The 14791-nt window shown below is 45.0% G+C and overlaps 1 protein-coding gene across 1 annotated transcript in view; it reads right to left on the bottom strand.

Annotated features, from left to right (window-relative positions):
• The window catches only part of ALOX5 (arachidonate 5-lipoxygenase), a 57223-nt gene extending 42527 nt beyond the window's left edge, over window positions 1–14696 (bottom strand). Inside the window, exons 1-2 of the mRNA XM_004716245.2 lie at window positions 14547–14696; window positions 6487–6685 (exon numbers count right to left, since the gene is read on the bottom strand). Coding sequence (XP_004716302.1) covers window positions 6487–6685; window positions 14547–14696 — 349 coding nt within the window. The remainder of the gene's footprint in view (window positions 1–6486; window positions 6686–14546) is intronic.
• Between the last annotated feature and the right edge of the window lie 95 nt (window positions 14697–14791).

Below are 14791 nucleotides of genomic sequence, written 5' to 3'. Positions count from 1 at the left end.
TAAGCAAAAACAACGATGCCAATATTCATGGCCCCTTCTACATATTGACTTCTCCATGTTGACTTTAGATGCATTATCTTACGTAAGCCCCAGAACACTCTCCCTAATTCTATGGCAAGGAAACTATGGCTTGGGAAGTTGAATAGCTTTTTCTTTGAACCCTGACCAAAGTCACACACTGGCCTCAAACTCCATGCTTTTGGTCACTTGCATTACAAAAGACAAATCTCTTCCATCATCCTCCTGACAACTTACTTGCTGAGTTGTTATGATTCCTGTACCTCAGTGATCCCTGAATAAGGTCCAGGCTCAAAAAATGCATATGTGCCCATCTGTGGCCTGCCTATGAATTTCCACCAAGGGCTTTTAACGGCCTTCATTCTGCAAAGAAGCATGGAGCCCAGGGACAGTGTTTCTGAAAGGCATTTAATGGTCCTTGGTGGATTTTTAAAAGGTATTTTTGGAGCAGTTCATTGTTCTTCCCTGTGTAATTCTTATGCTTTTTAATTCCACAACTAGTATTAAATGGGTTTCAGTGTTGTCTTGAGAGAGTGGCAAGAACTCACAGTTCTCATGTGCTGGACTGCTTATTTGAAAATCTGTGACATAAGGTCCAGTACACAGACTCCAACACTGTCCAGTTTCCTTTGGTGCCTACGTGGAGAACTGAGAAAAAAGCTCTGTTCTAAAACAATATAATGACAGAGATTGTGGGTTTTAGAAAAGATACAACTGGGTTGGACTTGGATTCAGTCACTTAAAACTATGTGACCTTGAGCAAGCCGCCTTAGTCTCCTCATATGTATAATGGGGACAATAGTTACATATATATCAGAGGCATGGTAGGAGTTTAATAAAATAATACATCAGAGCATGACAGTGCTGAGCACACATACTTTCCTAATAAGTGGGAACATGTTTATTATCATAATTCTTATCATTGCACTAGGCTGGAGGTTTCCTTCCCTTTCCTTAAGCCTGGACTTTAGGGCATCTGATCTCTCAACTTGCTCTGCTGCCAAGTCTCATATCAGAAGTGACACAATTGGCTAAGGGCAATGTCTCATTTCTCTGGACCTTTACAACAGAAGAGGCTTTGCACCATCAGTCTCTTGTTTAAGGTCAAGTCAGTGAACAGAATCACGCACAAGTGGGAGGAGCCCAGAACATTTCCCTCCAGAAATGGAAACTTTCAGGTGTCTTCCCAGCTAGCTACTAAAAGTTTCTGACTACGCTCAGTATCTGTACTTATCCCATGGCGGTTCTCAAAATACACTCTGACCTGCTCTGGCCCACAGCCCTTCTGGACCAAAGCAGCTCTAGGGGTTAATATTAGTTAGTTCCCATCGAGTTGGATCTGAGTCATGGTGACTGTGTACAACATAACAAAATGTCTCTTAGTCCTGCACTATATAAAAATTCTTGGTATGTGAGTCTATTGTGGCAGCTGCTATGTATTTTGAGTCTTCCAACCTAGGAAGCTCACCTTCCAGCACAATATTGGGCAATATTCTACTGCAATCCATTGAGTTTTCATAGGCTGACTTTCAGAAGTAGATCATTAGGCCTTGTTTCCTAATCAAGCTTAGCCTGGAAACTGCTGAAACCTGCCCACCACTGAAACACGCTAATATTTTAACTAAGGCCCACGTTTCAAGATGACACTCCTGAAATTCTCTTGGGCATGCCAAGTCAGCTACTAAGGGAGGTTTAAGGCTAATGAAACCCAAAGGAGTATCCACCATGGTGCTGACAGCTGTTATTGTCTGTAGGGGCCCTGCTTTAGTCACTTTCCATCCATCATGTCTTGTCTACCTCAAGGAACTGGATTTTTTTCCAAACACCTTGGCTCTGAAGACTTCTACTTCTCTATCCTCCCTAGTATAAATCCGAATACATAGATCACAGCGGTCATGCTTCAGTAGGTGAATGGCTATATTCCTTTCCTCTTGGCTCTAAGAGTGCTGGGACACTCCTCGTGACTGACTGATGTAACTTCCAGGAACATGGCAGGATAACAACACTTGAATTGAGTAGAACCGAAAGAAGATGCCAAATGATTGAAAACAGAATGATACAGAGTGTCTTCATGAAGCTGCACCCAAAGCTGTCATCACACAGATGCTCTGGATGCCAGGGACCACAGAACGTGCTTCTGACTTTTATGTAATGTAGAGTGAATTTGAGATTTAAAACTTTATCTTAATTTAGCAATCAAATCACCTATGAGCTGGGTCCTCTCATTTCCAAGTTTTCCAAAGTACTAGTTATTGGACCATTTGGTGGACTGAAGATGACCACATATTTACGACCTTCTGTCAAAGGTGGGATCTGTGTCCTCTCCCCTGAACCTGGGTAGGCTCTGTTACTGTTCTTGTTGTTTTTTTTTAACAGGTTCAAACTTTTTAATTAAAAAATTATTTTATTGGGAACTCTTACAGCTCTTATAACAATTCATACATCAATTGTATCAAGCATATTTATACATATTTTGCCATCATTATTTTCTAAACATTTACTTTCTATTTTTTTCCCAATCACTTTATTGGGGGCTCTTACAACTCTTGTTACAAACCATACATCAATTGTATCTGACATATTTGTACATATATTCCATTGTTCTTTTCTAGATATTTACTTTCCATTGCGCCCTTGGGATCTGCTCCTCTTTTTCCTCCTCCCTCCTCCCTGCCCCCAATCCTTGTGGCTCCTGATAGATTGTAGATCGTTAATTATTTTCAAATCTCACTCCGACCACTGTCTCCCTTCTCCTCTGCTTTCTGCTGTTCTTCCCCCTGGCTGGGGGTGTGTGGTTATGTGCCATTCATTGCAACCGGTGACCCTCTCCCTCCCCACCTCTCCCCCCCTACCCTTTTGGCATCTCTAGTCCCATTCCTGTTCCTGGGTTCCATGTGTTGTGAGTTTTATCTCTTGCCTATACCTATGTATATGCTCCCATCTAGATTGGGAGGCAGCACTGAGGTCATGATAGCGGGGTGGTGAGGAGATCTCCAGGGAACAGAGGTATAGCGTGATCCATTGGTGCTCTACTGCACCCTGATTGACTCACCCCCTCCCTGCGACCCCTCTGTGGGGGGATGTTCCATTGTCCATAGATGGGCTTTGGGTATCCACTTCAACTCCCCTCCATTCTCACCAATGCTCTTTTGTTTGTTTGTTTACTGTTGTAAATCTTCTGATGCCTGTTGCCCAGTCTCAGTGACAATTCACGATTGCACCAGCTGGTGTGCTTCTTCCATGTGGGCTTGTTGCTTCACTGTTGGATGGCCACTTGTTTAACTTCAAACCTTTAAGACCCCAGACACTGTATCTTTTAGTAGCGGGGTACCATCCTCTATCTTCACCACATCTGCTTATGCACCCAGTTTGTCTTCAGCAATCATGTAGGTGGGGGTGGGGGTGAGCATCACAGAATGCCACTTTGTTAGAACAAAGTGTTCTTGTATTGAGGGAAGGTATGAGCCGAGGCCCAAGGCCCATCTGCAGCTTCAGTGTATTGCCTTATAAATATAAGTACATGGGCCAGTACCACTGTTGTTATGGATTAACGTATTTGCTTAAGTGCACACCTCTGTTAATCTCCCTATCTGTGCCTTTGTTTCCTAGAGCTTGCCTCTGTTTCCTTTTGCCTCCTCCTGCCCCGCCATCACTTCCCCCCTTCTTCCACCTCTTAGTGCTTCCTCTCCACTAGCTTGGTGTTGCTCTAATACTCACAGGATCTCTACTCTCTCTTAGATGCTGGTTCCACTTCCCTAGTTGTTCCCCTGTCCATGATGCCGTTCATGCACCACACCCTTCTCCCCCATCTCCTTCTTCCCCCTCTACCTTCCGGAGCCATTGACCCCATTGCCTTCTCCCTGGGCTTCCCTCCTATGGTCCAACCCATATAATCAGGTAAGCCATCATGTCCTAGTCCGAACAATAAGAAAATATATGGTTGAAGAAAGAAAAGGGAAGAGAAAAAGATGGGAGAAGAGAATAAAAGAAAAAAACCCTACATAGGTCCAGGTCTGTTTGCTGGTCCCCCTGAGACCCTCCCCACTGGTCCTGAGGGAGATCACGGGGCTGCCCCTCCTTGCCTGAAGTCCATTCTTGGGGCTCCTCAGCCTTTCAACAGACTCTAGAGAAGCTGTACTGTGCCTGTACCAGGCCAAGGTCTTATGAGATCAGAAGCCAGCCACCATCTGAACAGTGAAAGTACCCTGCAGTACACTCTGTGCAGCAGCTCATGACATGTGGAGAAGAAACCTTCAAGAATGAGATGTCATGGGGAAAGAAAAAGGCAAAGAACATGGGAAAAAGTGCTCAATTTGTGAGAGAAGAGGTCTTAGAAGTGAATCCAGAAGCCCTGCTGACTCAGCTGATGCCACATAAATCATAGATGGTCTGCCTTTATGAGCCTTTACCACATTCCTAACCTACAAAGTCACGGTTGGTAAAATAAATAGTTGTTTAAAGTCACTACAAGAGTTACACAGCAATAGATACATGGAACAACATGGAGAACTTCTATTTATCCCCCCAAAGCCACCCTCTGTACCCTGTCTTCCCCCAATGGCAACTGAAATGGATTGCATCAATGGGTTTCTCATTAGGTTTATCTAATCGGTACCTTGACCAGAGCTTCAAGGGCGCAGGGAAAGTGAGGTTAGCTCTTCTACCAATGTTCCTTAGATGATGTGCATTGCCCTGAAGACAACAGTCCTGTCCCAGAAGCTTGGTCTCCAGAGGTCTCTCTGATTCTGGTATTCCCATTCCTCTGGGTCTCCCCCACATCTCATCAGGATTAGCCATGCTAACAGCCTGTGTATGCTCTACATGGTGGCCTGCACCTTTCAAAGTAGTCTCTTTCTCATATCATTCTTCAAGGATTCTCATTAGATTGTGCCATCTGCGTCTAGTTAGTGCATGCATGCTTCATTACTATGAAGAGCTAGCTACAAGAGTCTAAAGTCTCTTATGGCACATGTAGCTAGGCTAAAATGAAACACCTTATCATTTACCCTCATTTTTGACCCATTTTAAAATTATTTCTGTTTTAATATTTTCTGCATACTTTTTGATTGAGGGCTCCCCTCTGTTTTGTTTTGCACCTGTTTTTGTTTGTGTATGGGTGTTTGCTTCCTGGTTGCACTTTGTATGGTTTTCAGTATATGAAATGCAGGATAAGTAAATCTATAGAGACAGTAGCTGGATGAACAATTACCTATGGGCATGTCAGGGGAGGTTGGGGAGAAACATGGGGCTAACAACAACGAGTTCAAAAAGAAAATGTCCTCAAATGGATTTTGGTGATGACTCTACAACTCTTCTTAATAAGATTGAATGATTAAATTGTATTATATGCACAAAATATGCCAATACATTTATTTTTTAAAAAGTCTACGGAAAGAAAGGGTATACACTTGAGTCTTATTAGCTGATAATTTAAGAACACCAGGTAGAGAAGAATTTTTCATTTGCCCCATTTTCTTAGCTATAAAACCACACTTTTTTTTTTCTCAGTTACCACCTCACCAAACCCTTGTGAAGAACAAATGAGTTACTGAGAGAGAATGTTTGGGCAAACAGGAAAGGTTATATGTGAATAATGGTAGAAGTAGCGATCTTCCTTCTTATAATTCCAGTGGATGCTTGGTGTTTGAAGCTCTGTCATTCCAGATGTCGGCTGAGAGAACACGGAAGAGCTGTGATGGAAAGCATGGCCTCGTTTTGCTGAGGCCAGGACTTATTCACTCCTCTGAGAAGGAGACCGTCACACAAAAGAGAGTGATTCAGCGAAAGAGGAGTCTCAGCTGACCTCTGGCAGCTGCATCTCTCTCTGGTACTTCTTATCAGGGAATCTGTGGGATTCTTTAGGAAGGATGTCCTCCTGACTGCATGCTCACTTGGGGTCTGCACATTTGGAGGTCATTGTTAAAAGGCAGACATACTTCTTTCAGTGATTAATGGGAAATTGTTCTGCGTTGTGTCCCCTCTGAGATGGCACTCAGGCACTCCTGACCAACCTCTTCATTTCCTAAGTCTGAGGTAGGCGCCCCGGAATCCTAACCCTACTATGACCTCACAGGGGGCAGTCTGGACCTGGAAACCTGTGAATCTGGAAAAGGCAGCTCCAGCGACAGTGAGGCACACCTTTACAAACTGCAGGATGGCTCTATATGTATATCCCATGGATATTTGCTACTGAGGATCCAGCTATGATCTAAAGTCACCAGTAGCAAATATCCTATAGGATTGTAGCATAGAAGGGGACATGGTTGGCTATGCAATGGGAGGTCGCTTACTCAACATCTGAGATGGAGGCCTAGCAATAAGCAGAAGAAGGCCACACCTCCTCTGCAAATGATCGAATCACAGCCATGGGGCACTTTGTTTCCATGAATAATAGTTCTTTCTGAAAGAGGGCCATCAAATCCAGGCAGTTTCAAGGATACACAGGAAAAAGGGCCCAAAGGTGCTCACCTCGGCCATCTCGAAGGATGATTTCACCCTCGCCTGTGATCCAGCGGTAGCAGGGGAACTCAATGTAGTCGCCATAGGGCGTCTTCAGTGTGATGTACTTCAGGTACCAGTCATCATGGAGCCAGTATTTGCGCTTCTCAATTTTGACCAGCTGGATCTCACCCAGCTCTTCATCCACTGTCACATCATAAGAATCTATCTGCAGAAGAGAAGAGACAATTGGGGTGGTACAGTGTCCCCTGAGCCCTCCTAACACCCCTTGTCCATTTAGTAAAGACATTCACTGGATTCTTGCTATGACAAGGCTTGGTCCAGGTCCTGGGCTTCAGAGATGGGCACCTGTTGGTCCCTACCTCTAGCGGAAAAGATCTAGTGAGGGACTCTCTCCTATCTGTGCATGACTTGTGCTGGAGGAGTGAATATCCCTGTTGCAACCTCTAGGCTCTGTTTGGTGAAGGTCCTATTCAGTTGCCCGCCCTCAAAATGAGGGCAACAGAGGCTACTGGCTTTATTACCTTGGTAGGCTGCAGGGACAAACTTGTTCTTATTCCTGCATCTCCCTTTACCACTCGCAAAAGTCATACTGACAATTACTATAGATACCCACCACAACTTTGTGTGTGGGGTACACTTATGATATACTTTACAGATGAAGATACCAAGTCTCAGAAAGTCACTCTCCAGCTGCTGAGTGAGCTGGAACCCACACCTAGGCTTATCAACTATAGCTATGTAAACTCTCTAGTGTTCAGTAGGGTGGTAGCTAAGTGGAAATGGAAAGGTTCAGATACAAATGAAGTAACACAGATTCAAGTTCTTTGAATTTAAGCTCTTCTGTAGCATTTGCAGGAGCCCTGAGGTCAGTAGTTCAAAACGATCATCTACTCCTTGGAAGAAAGATGAGGCATTCTACTCCTATCAAGAGACTCAGAAACTCAGAGGGGCAGTTCTACCCTGCCCTATAAGGTAGCTATGAGTCAGAATTGACTTAATGGCAGTGAGTTTGGTTTGGTTTGGGTAGCATTTGCAAGGAGCCCTGGTACACTTTTTGGTAGGCTTTAGACTACTGACCACAAGGTAAGCGATCCAAACCCATCAGCAGCTCCATGAGAGAAAGGTAAAGATGTCTTCTCCCATAAAACTACAGTTCTAATGAGTTAGAATCAACTCAGTGGTAAAGAGATTGGCTTGGGTTTGGTAGAGTTTGCAGTTTCCTAAACCATCACAGTAATGTCATGAAGAAGCAGACTCTACAGTTCCCACTACATTTTGTGGCTCTGGCAGTGGGTAGAGGATAGGCAGCCAGGCAGCCCTGTCTCTCAGACCTCTAGAACTGAGCTGCTTCTGTCCTCAAGATATGAGTAGTGTGGCATCTCTGGACAATCCCTGCATGGTTTCTAGATCACCTGTGTTTTTGTAGCTTTCCACAGCAGAGGTGAAAGAAAGATAAGAGGCTCAAGCATCGCATTGGGAAATTCAATGATAGGCAGGTGTGCAAAGGCCTGGCCTCCAGGGCCATTTCTAAGCAATATTTCACCAATACCGGAAACATTTTTTTTTGTTATTGTTGTAGCAGAACCCAGGGTTCTGCATGATATAAATGGGACAGACCAGGGATATCTTTCCTGCATATGGTCCCTCAAATCCTTTTCCTACTTCCACCCTTCCCCCTCTGGTTAGCTAGAGCCCTTTGGCAGGGCTTCCTGAGAAGAACGGGAAGTTGGATATTTTCAGTCAATCCTCAACTCCAAACATAATGAGCACCTTGCATGTTGTGGCTTCCAGTGCTAGACACTTGTGGTCAGAATGTGGAAGCTTCACTCTTGAGCTGTGTGGTGCCAGTCAGGGCCTTAGCTCAGAGCAGTTTTCAAGAAGAGTGAGCCAGGCTGTGGAGCTGGGATGATAGCAGTCTGGTGCTGACCACATGCAAACAAATATCTGTTCACTTAACATACCGTACTCATCCCAAGCTCTGTCTCTCTTCCTCAACTCTACTGTGCCCAGCAGGATGAGCAGGGGCTGCCAGGAGGCCTTATGGATAGCCATAAGCCCTGGGTCCTGGGTCCTGGGCCAATGAATGTGCCACAGAGGGAGCCTAGGGAAACCCCAAGATGCTAGCAGTCTTGAGTTGTGATGCAGAGCTTAGAAAAGAAAGGCTGCTGAAGAGAGGACACCCCCCCCACCATGAACCAGAGAAGGAGGCCAATAACCATAGAAATTGTAAGGAAGGAAAAATGGTAGGACTGATCTCTTCTGAGTAGTAGGAGATGGGAAACCTCCTGGTCAAGGTGTCACTGGGGCCAAGGACAGAGTAGGCAGGTTCTAATGGAACAAGCAACCCAGCAGTCCTTGTCCTAGGGTTCAGACCTACCTAGGACAGAGTGGGGACAAACATGGTAGTGTAGGATTTTCTGGGTCCTGACAATTAAGCTGTAAAAGCCTCAGTTCTCTATTATGCCAAGATAGTAATCTCACTAAAGTGGGGCAGAGAAAGGAGGAGGAGAGCTCAGCCAGGCAGGTAACAAATCTGAATAAATATTTCAGCTCAGGAGAGACTGACTGTGTGGCATCAGCAACCTGTTTGGGTCACAGGCTCTCCTACTTTCTTTACCCAGAGGAGATCGCACTTGACCTGCAGGACCATTGAGAAATTTGAGTGACGTACTGGGTCTCATGAATGAAAGAACATCACCATGTTCCTTTCTCTAAGTGAAGGGCGGGTCTCATGAATGCTAGAACTTCACCAGGCTCCTTTCTCCAAGGTCCAATTTACTGACTGACTGCAGTGTTGTAGTAGGTTACAAGTTGGGCTGCTAACCACAAGGTCAGCAGTTCAAAACCATCATCCACTACATGGGAGAAAGATCTGACTTTCTACTCCTGTAAACAGTTCCAGTCTTGTAAACCCACAGGGGCAGTTCTATCCTGTTCCTATAGGCTTACTAATGAGTCAGAGTCAACTTGATGGCAGTGGGGTTTTGCTTTTCTTTTTTCTCCCATTTACTGGAATTCCTACCTACATCCCCTATTTAGCACTAGTACCAGGGAAGCAGTCTGGCTGGATGTTCACAGTTTATTCACAACTCCATGCACAGACTAAACAGACAGGAGCAGGAGGACCACACTTAATGCTGGCTCAACACAGGTAGAGTCGAACCACTTTAGTTGTCAAGTGCACACCTGGAACAAGAAGAAGCTAGAGCCCGGAGTCTCTAGGCTGGCTTGGTGACTGCTCTGGAAGTAGGTGTGATGAAGAGGGGTCTTGATGCCAGGAAAGTTTGTGCCAAGGAGGAGAGGTTGACTATTCTAAAGTCTCAATTGTCATGAGAAGCTGAGGTGGACATTACTGGGGTACGGAGAAGCACCTGGAATAAAAATGAAGGGGATGGTGCTAAAGGAAGCTCTACAGGGCTGGGACAATTCTCAAGGGGGAACCCACATGCCCAGCTGAGGGTGGTGACCCCTCTGGAGACTGGAGAAGTTTCTATAAGGAAGAGGACAGCAGGAACAACTTTTGGCACACCTGTGGTCAAGTTAATCGAAAAATGGGCTCTCTAGTTGGCTTTGCTTTTGCTTACTCACACAGATGCAGAAACTAACAGAGGTCATAGAGGCTCACCTGGGGTGAACTGAATGTACAGACACACAACATACCAGCTATCAAGGTCTTCCATGGCCAGACCAGTCTGGCCTTGTCTGAGTAAGCCCAGGGTCTTTGTTGGATCCAGGCCTGTAGTGGCAACCACCGAATGAGAAACTGCAGAGTTCATCCTGTCCTGCATTTAGAATGTCTTCAAAACACTCTCATGGCTATAGCTAAAGAATCCAACTCTGAGAAGAGTCAGAGGGGACAGAGGAAAGCCTTAATGCAGACAACAGGTTCACATAGCACAATAGAGTATTAAGCAGGTTCATGGAGCTGCAAGGTATGATAACCTCCCTCTTCTTCATGGGTTGGTTGGCTGTCCTGCTCTTAGCTTTCTGTTCATTATGACTTGTTGAACTTTCATGACCATTCACAATGGGGACACTAGAAGCAGTGAATGGCCCATAACAGGCCCTCAACAAATTATTGAGTGGATTATAACCCCATTGTTCAGGGTCATCTGAGGCTCAGTGAAGTAAAATAACGACAGGACTAATAATCAAGGGTGGCTATCAGACTACCAATGATGTGGGGAAAATGCTCAACTGGGCCAGAAAACTGAAGTAGGAAGGGGCATCATGGAATTAGGGAAAGGGACATGAACAAGATTCATGAAACAGTGACATTTGAGCACTATTGGGAATTGGTAGCATTGTCTTTGTACAGGCTTGTGCATTTTAGATGTTGTAAGCTAAGAAGATAAAATCACTGAGGTCAGACACTTGCCTTGGAGGAAGGAAGTTGAGAAAGGAGTTTCTTGGAGTGGTGCTGGTAGATGCAGTGGTCTTTCTACTGAAGAGAGACATGGAGTGAAGGAAACAGGCTCATTCACTGAAGGGTTGCTATGCTAATTTATTTGTTGTTTTCAACTTCTTATTGAATATGTCACTTTTAAGCTTTTGAATATTTCAAAAAATATCTTGTGATAAATGTTCATAAAATCTTTATATCAAAATTTTAAGAAAGCTTCCATCTTTCTGCCCCAAATCCTTGCTGCTGCTGGGTCAAGGAGAAGGGGATCGGTCGGAGTGATCATAAAGCAGAGAGGGTAGTGAGGGACTGTGGGGAAAAGGAGAAAAAAGTCAAGTCTGAGCAGAAAGGTGGGGGTGATGAGGGAACAGAAAGGAGACACTGGTATACAGAGAATGGGATACTGAATGGCAGATCCGAGGAGATAAAGGGGCTGAAGGGGTAGAGATAGCGGTAGCAAGGTAGTAGGGTGCAAACAGAAGAGGGAAATGTGAACCAGAATTCACATTTCTGAGAATTGGGGATTGAGGAAAGGAGAAGAGGGAGAGATGAGAAGATAGAATAGAAGGAAAACACAGCAGAAAAGAAGGGAGAGGTAGGTGTAAGAGTATAAATGAGATATATTGGGACTCTGAGGCAGAGTGATAAAGGTAAAAAGGAAGGAGAAAGAAAGGGTAGAAGGTGAGAAAGGAATGAGGCAGAGAGCAAAAGTGGGGAACAGAATTAAGGGTCATGAGAATGAAATATTTATTCTTCATTAATATATTCTTATTCCTGAGGAGATAGTCTCCAAAGTAGTTATAATGAATATATTCATTAATCAATGTATTCACTTATGAATATATTCATAAATATTATAATTTAGAAAGTATATATAGTTGTGACTTAGTGTTTACTGAACACATTCAAGGATAATATATTACATAAACAGCTCCCTCTTGCCTTTAGCATTCTTAATAGTGCTATCATGAAATGAGTATGGGACAAGTAAAATTTCCCAGAAATCTGTTACTTCAAATTTACAGAGATAAAGGAACACATCGACTGTTAGATTTGCCTAACTTGGGGTAACATTCAGGAATATGACCACTGGCCCACTAGTCTGGGCTTCCCCCAATACCTAGGGGAGCTTATGAAAGTCTGACTGTTTTCATGAGAGTCTCACTTATAAGGACTCCAACTTCCATCTTGTCTGGAACTCTGATGAGAATGGTTGGGGATTCTTTAATCAATTTATTGAGTAAAAGTCAGCCATGGCCATTATGTGACTGAATTGTGCATTGTGGTGGGGTGGAAGGTATGTTGACATGCCAATCCATGACAGTGGTTGGATTGATTTGTTATAATTACTGGCATTAACAATAACAATTGTTCCATACTTCTGAGTAAAATAGGATGGCCTTTCTTCTTAGCAAACATTTCTTCTAAAGTTTAGCTTTCACCTTTACCCAGAGGAATAGCCCTTCTAAGGACACTGGCTGGAGAATGAGGAAGTAGCTCTGGACAATGCAATAACAAATGTGAGGTAATTTTGCATCAACAGGAACTTTCTCAAAAGCTAACTTTTTCAAAGAGCCAATTGATTCTTTTGCCCTGCCCCAGCCCTCCAGACTTATAGGTCTTTTACTGGAAAAGAAAGAGTATATGCAAATATCTCCTAAAATTTGTTTCTGGAACCCTCACTGAAGTGCGTAATCAGCAGTATCATTTGAATGAATTATCAGGGTGGAGAAAACGGACACAGACAGGGAAATCATCAAGCAGCAGAGACCCTTCTAGAGTCATCCGTGTCTCCTCCACAAAGAGACTGCTGTATCCGGGGCTCAGCTGATGCTAATCAGGGTGGCACACCTGTGGCTTCTGTGGTCCAGAGTCTGTCATGTGAGAACCAGGCTCACTTCAGTCCACCTATAATAAGGAAGGAGTCTGTACCCTCTCCTCCCAAATGTGATGGGGGGAGAGCCCATGAAATGACGAGAAAAAAATGAAGGTGCTTTTGAAAATGTCTGAGGGAGTCATAATTCCAAGCCAATTCCTTATTAATCTTCCTGCATTAGTCCCATTGACTGAGAAAACCTATCTGCGAGGTGCCAGTTTTTACACTCACCCTACAAGTCTTGAACACAGCTCAAGAGAGGTTGATACCAGAGAACTTGGCTCAATATCAAATGTCTCAATATAGCACGGTTCTGATGGTTTTGAGTTTGGGATACAGAAAAGGGGTGGACTCTTATTAACTTAGCATTGGCAGACCTCATACAAACTTTAGGAATTTTACACAAGATGTATTTGGTCGAATTATATGAAACTGCACATTTCTAATTGTAAAAATAGTCAAAGGCGAGCCATTTCACATAGTTCACCCTAACAGTGCGAAGTGGTGAGAGCTTGGTAAAGTCATAAAGTCAGAAGTATTTTCTTTCGTTCAAGAGTTGGGCAGTGTTGGTGCGAATGCTGGCTGCGAACTGGAAGATGAGCTGTTTGCGTCACATTGAAGAAGGACCTGGTGATCTGCTTCTGAAAAACCAGCCACTGAAACCCTGCACAGCACCCTTCTGCTCTGCAAACAGGGTCACCATTAGTCTGGGTCGGCCAGATACTGTTTTCTTTCCATGTGCTATACAAAAAACAAAGGTTCTCCTACGCAGACAAAGCCCCCAGACTAGAGTTCAAATGCAAGTCAGAGTCAGGAGCCACTCCTTAAACGAGGCTATGAGCTCACAGAGCCCTGGCCCCACAAATAAATGTTCAATAAAACTTGACACCCTTCCTTTCACCAAGTTTCCAAACTCTTCTAGGTCTCCAGTAAGGTGACTGGGGATGGATGCTCTCTTTCCTCTCTTCTTACACTAGGTCCTCACACCTGTGATAGAAGGATTTCCAGGTATATCTTTTGCTAGGGGGCAAGAAAGAACCCCCAAGTTTCCAAAAGGCCTACACTTGTCTGGGTTCCCTTGCTCCTTCTAAAAACCCATGGGGTTTTTTGTCCTGAGTCTAAGAGAATGTTCAATAGGACCACCAGCTGGGCGGGGCCTCACCAGAACTCCTGGAGCAGCAAAACCCCCACAATCCTTTAATGTACAAAAGAACCAAACTTGCTGCCAAGGAATAGACTGGGGCCAGTGGATTACACCTTGGGCTGCTAACCTCAAGTTCAACAGTTCCAAACAACCAGCTGCTCCACTGGAGAAAGACGAGGCTTTCTCCTCTCATAAAGATTTACGGTCTCAGAAACCCACAAAGGGCAGGTTTACTATGTTCTGTAGGGTCGCTATGAGCTTCATGCACAACTGGGGAAGACAGATGCAAAGAAGTGACAGAGACACTTAGCGGTCAAGCCCAGTTAGAAGTCAAGCCTCTTGGCCCCAGACCCCTGGCTCTGCACACCCCACACACAGCTCACAGGACAATTCCAGCCGTGCTTCGTAAGCAGGGCAAACCCCTTACTTGCTCCCCGAGAGTAACCTACTCCTTTCCTCTAAGTGCAACTCGCACGTAGAAGGAGCTGTGTGAGACACAGGAAACGTGGTCCGCAGCACCACAGTGTCGGGAAGGTCCCTATCTGTGGACGTCCGAACCCGTGTCCCCGCCTCAATGTGGTTCTGGGCCTCCCTCGGCTCACCTGTCCCCCCTCCAAGCCACGCATCCCAGCTTCCCGCCTTACCGCGCCACGCTCGAAGTCATTGTAGAAGGGCTTGTCCAGCAGGTGCTTCTCGCTGCAGCCCGTGGAGCCCACCAGGCTGAGGTAGATGTAGTCGTCGGTGCCAGCAAACCACTGGCTGCCAGTGGCCACGGTGACCGTATAGGAGGGCATGGGGTGGCAGTGGACGCTACAGACAGAGCACGCAGCGAGCGCAGCTGGTCAGCGCCTCCACACTTGGACAGGAACCAGGCACTGTGCTTGCTGCT

Source organism: Echinops telfairi, unplaced genomic scaffold, assembly GCF_000313985.2.
Source record: "Echinops telfairi isolate 266 unplaced genomic scaffold, ASM31398v2 ScPeMD7_7465;HRSCAF=8503, whole genome shotgun sequence".
Lineage (NCBI taxonomy): Eukaryota > Metazoa > Chordata > Mammalia > Afrosoricida > Tenrecidae > Echinops > Echinops telfairi.
Note: the sequence above shows the minus strand (reverse complement) of the source record. Positions and strands in the feature narration are given on the sequence as shown.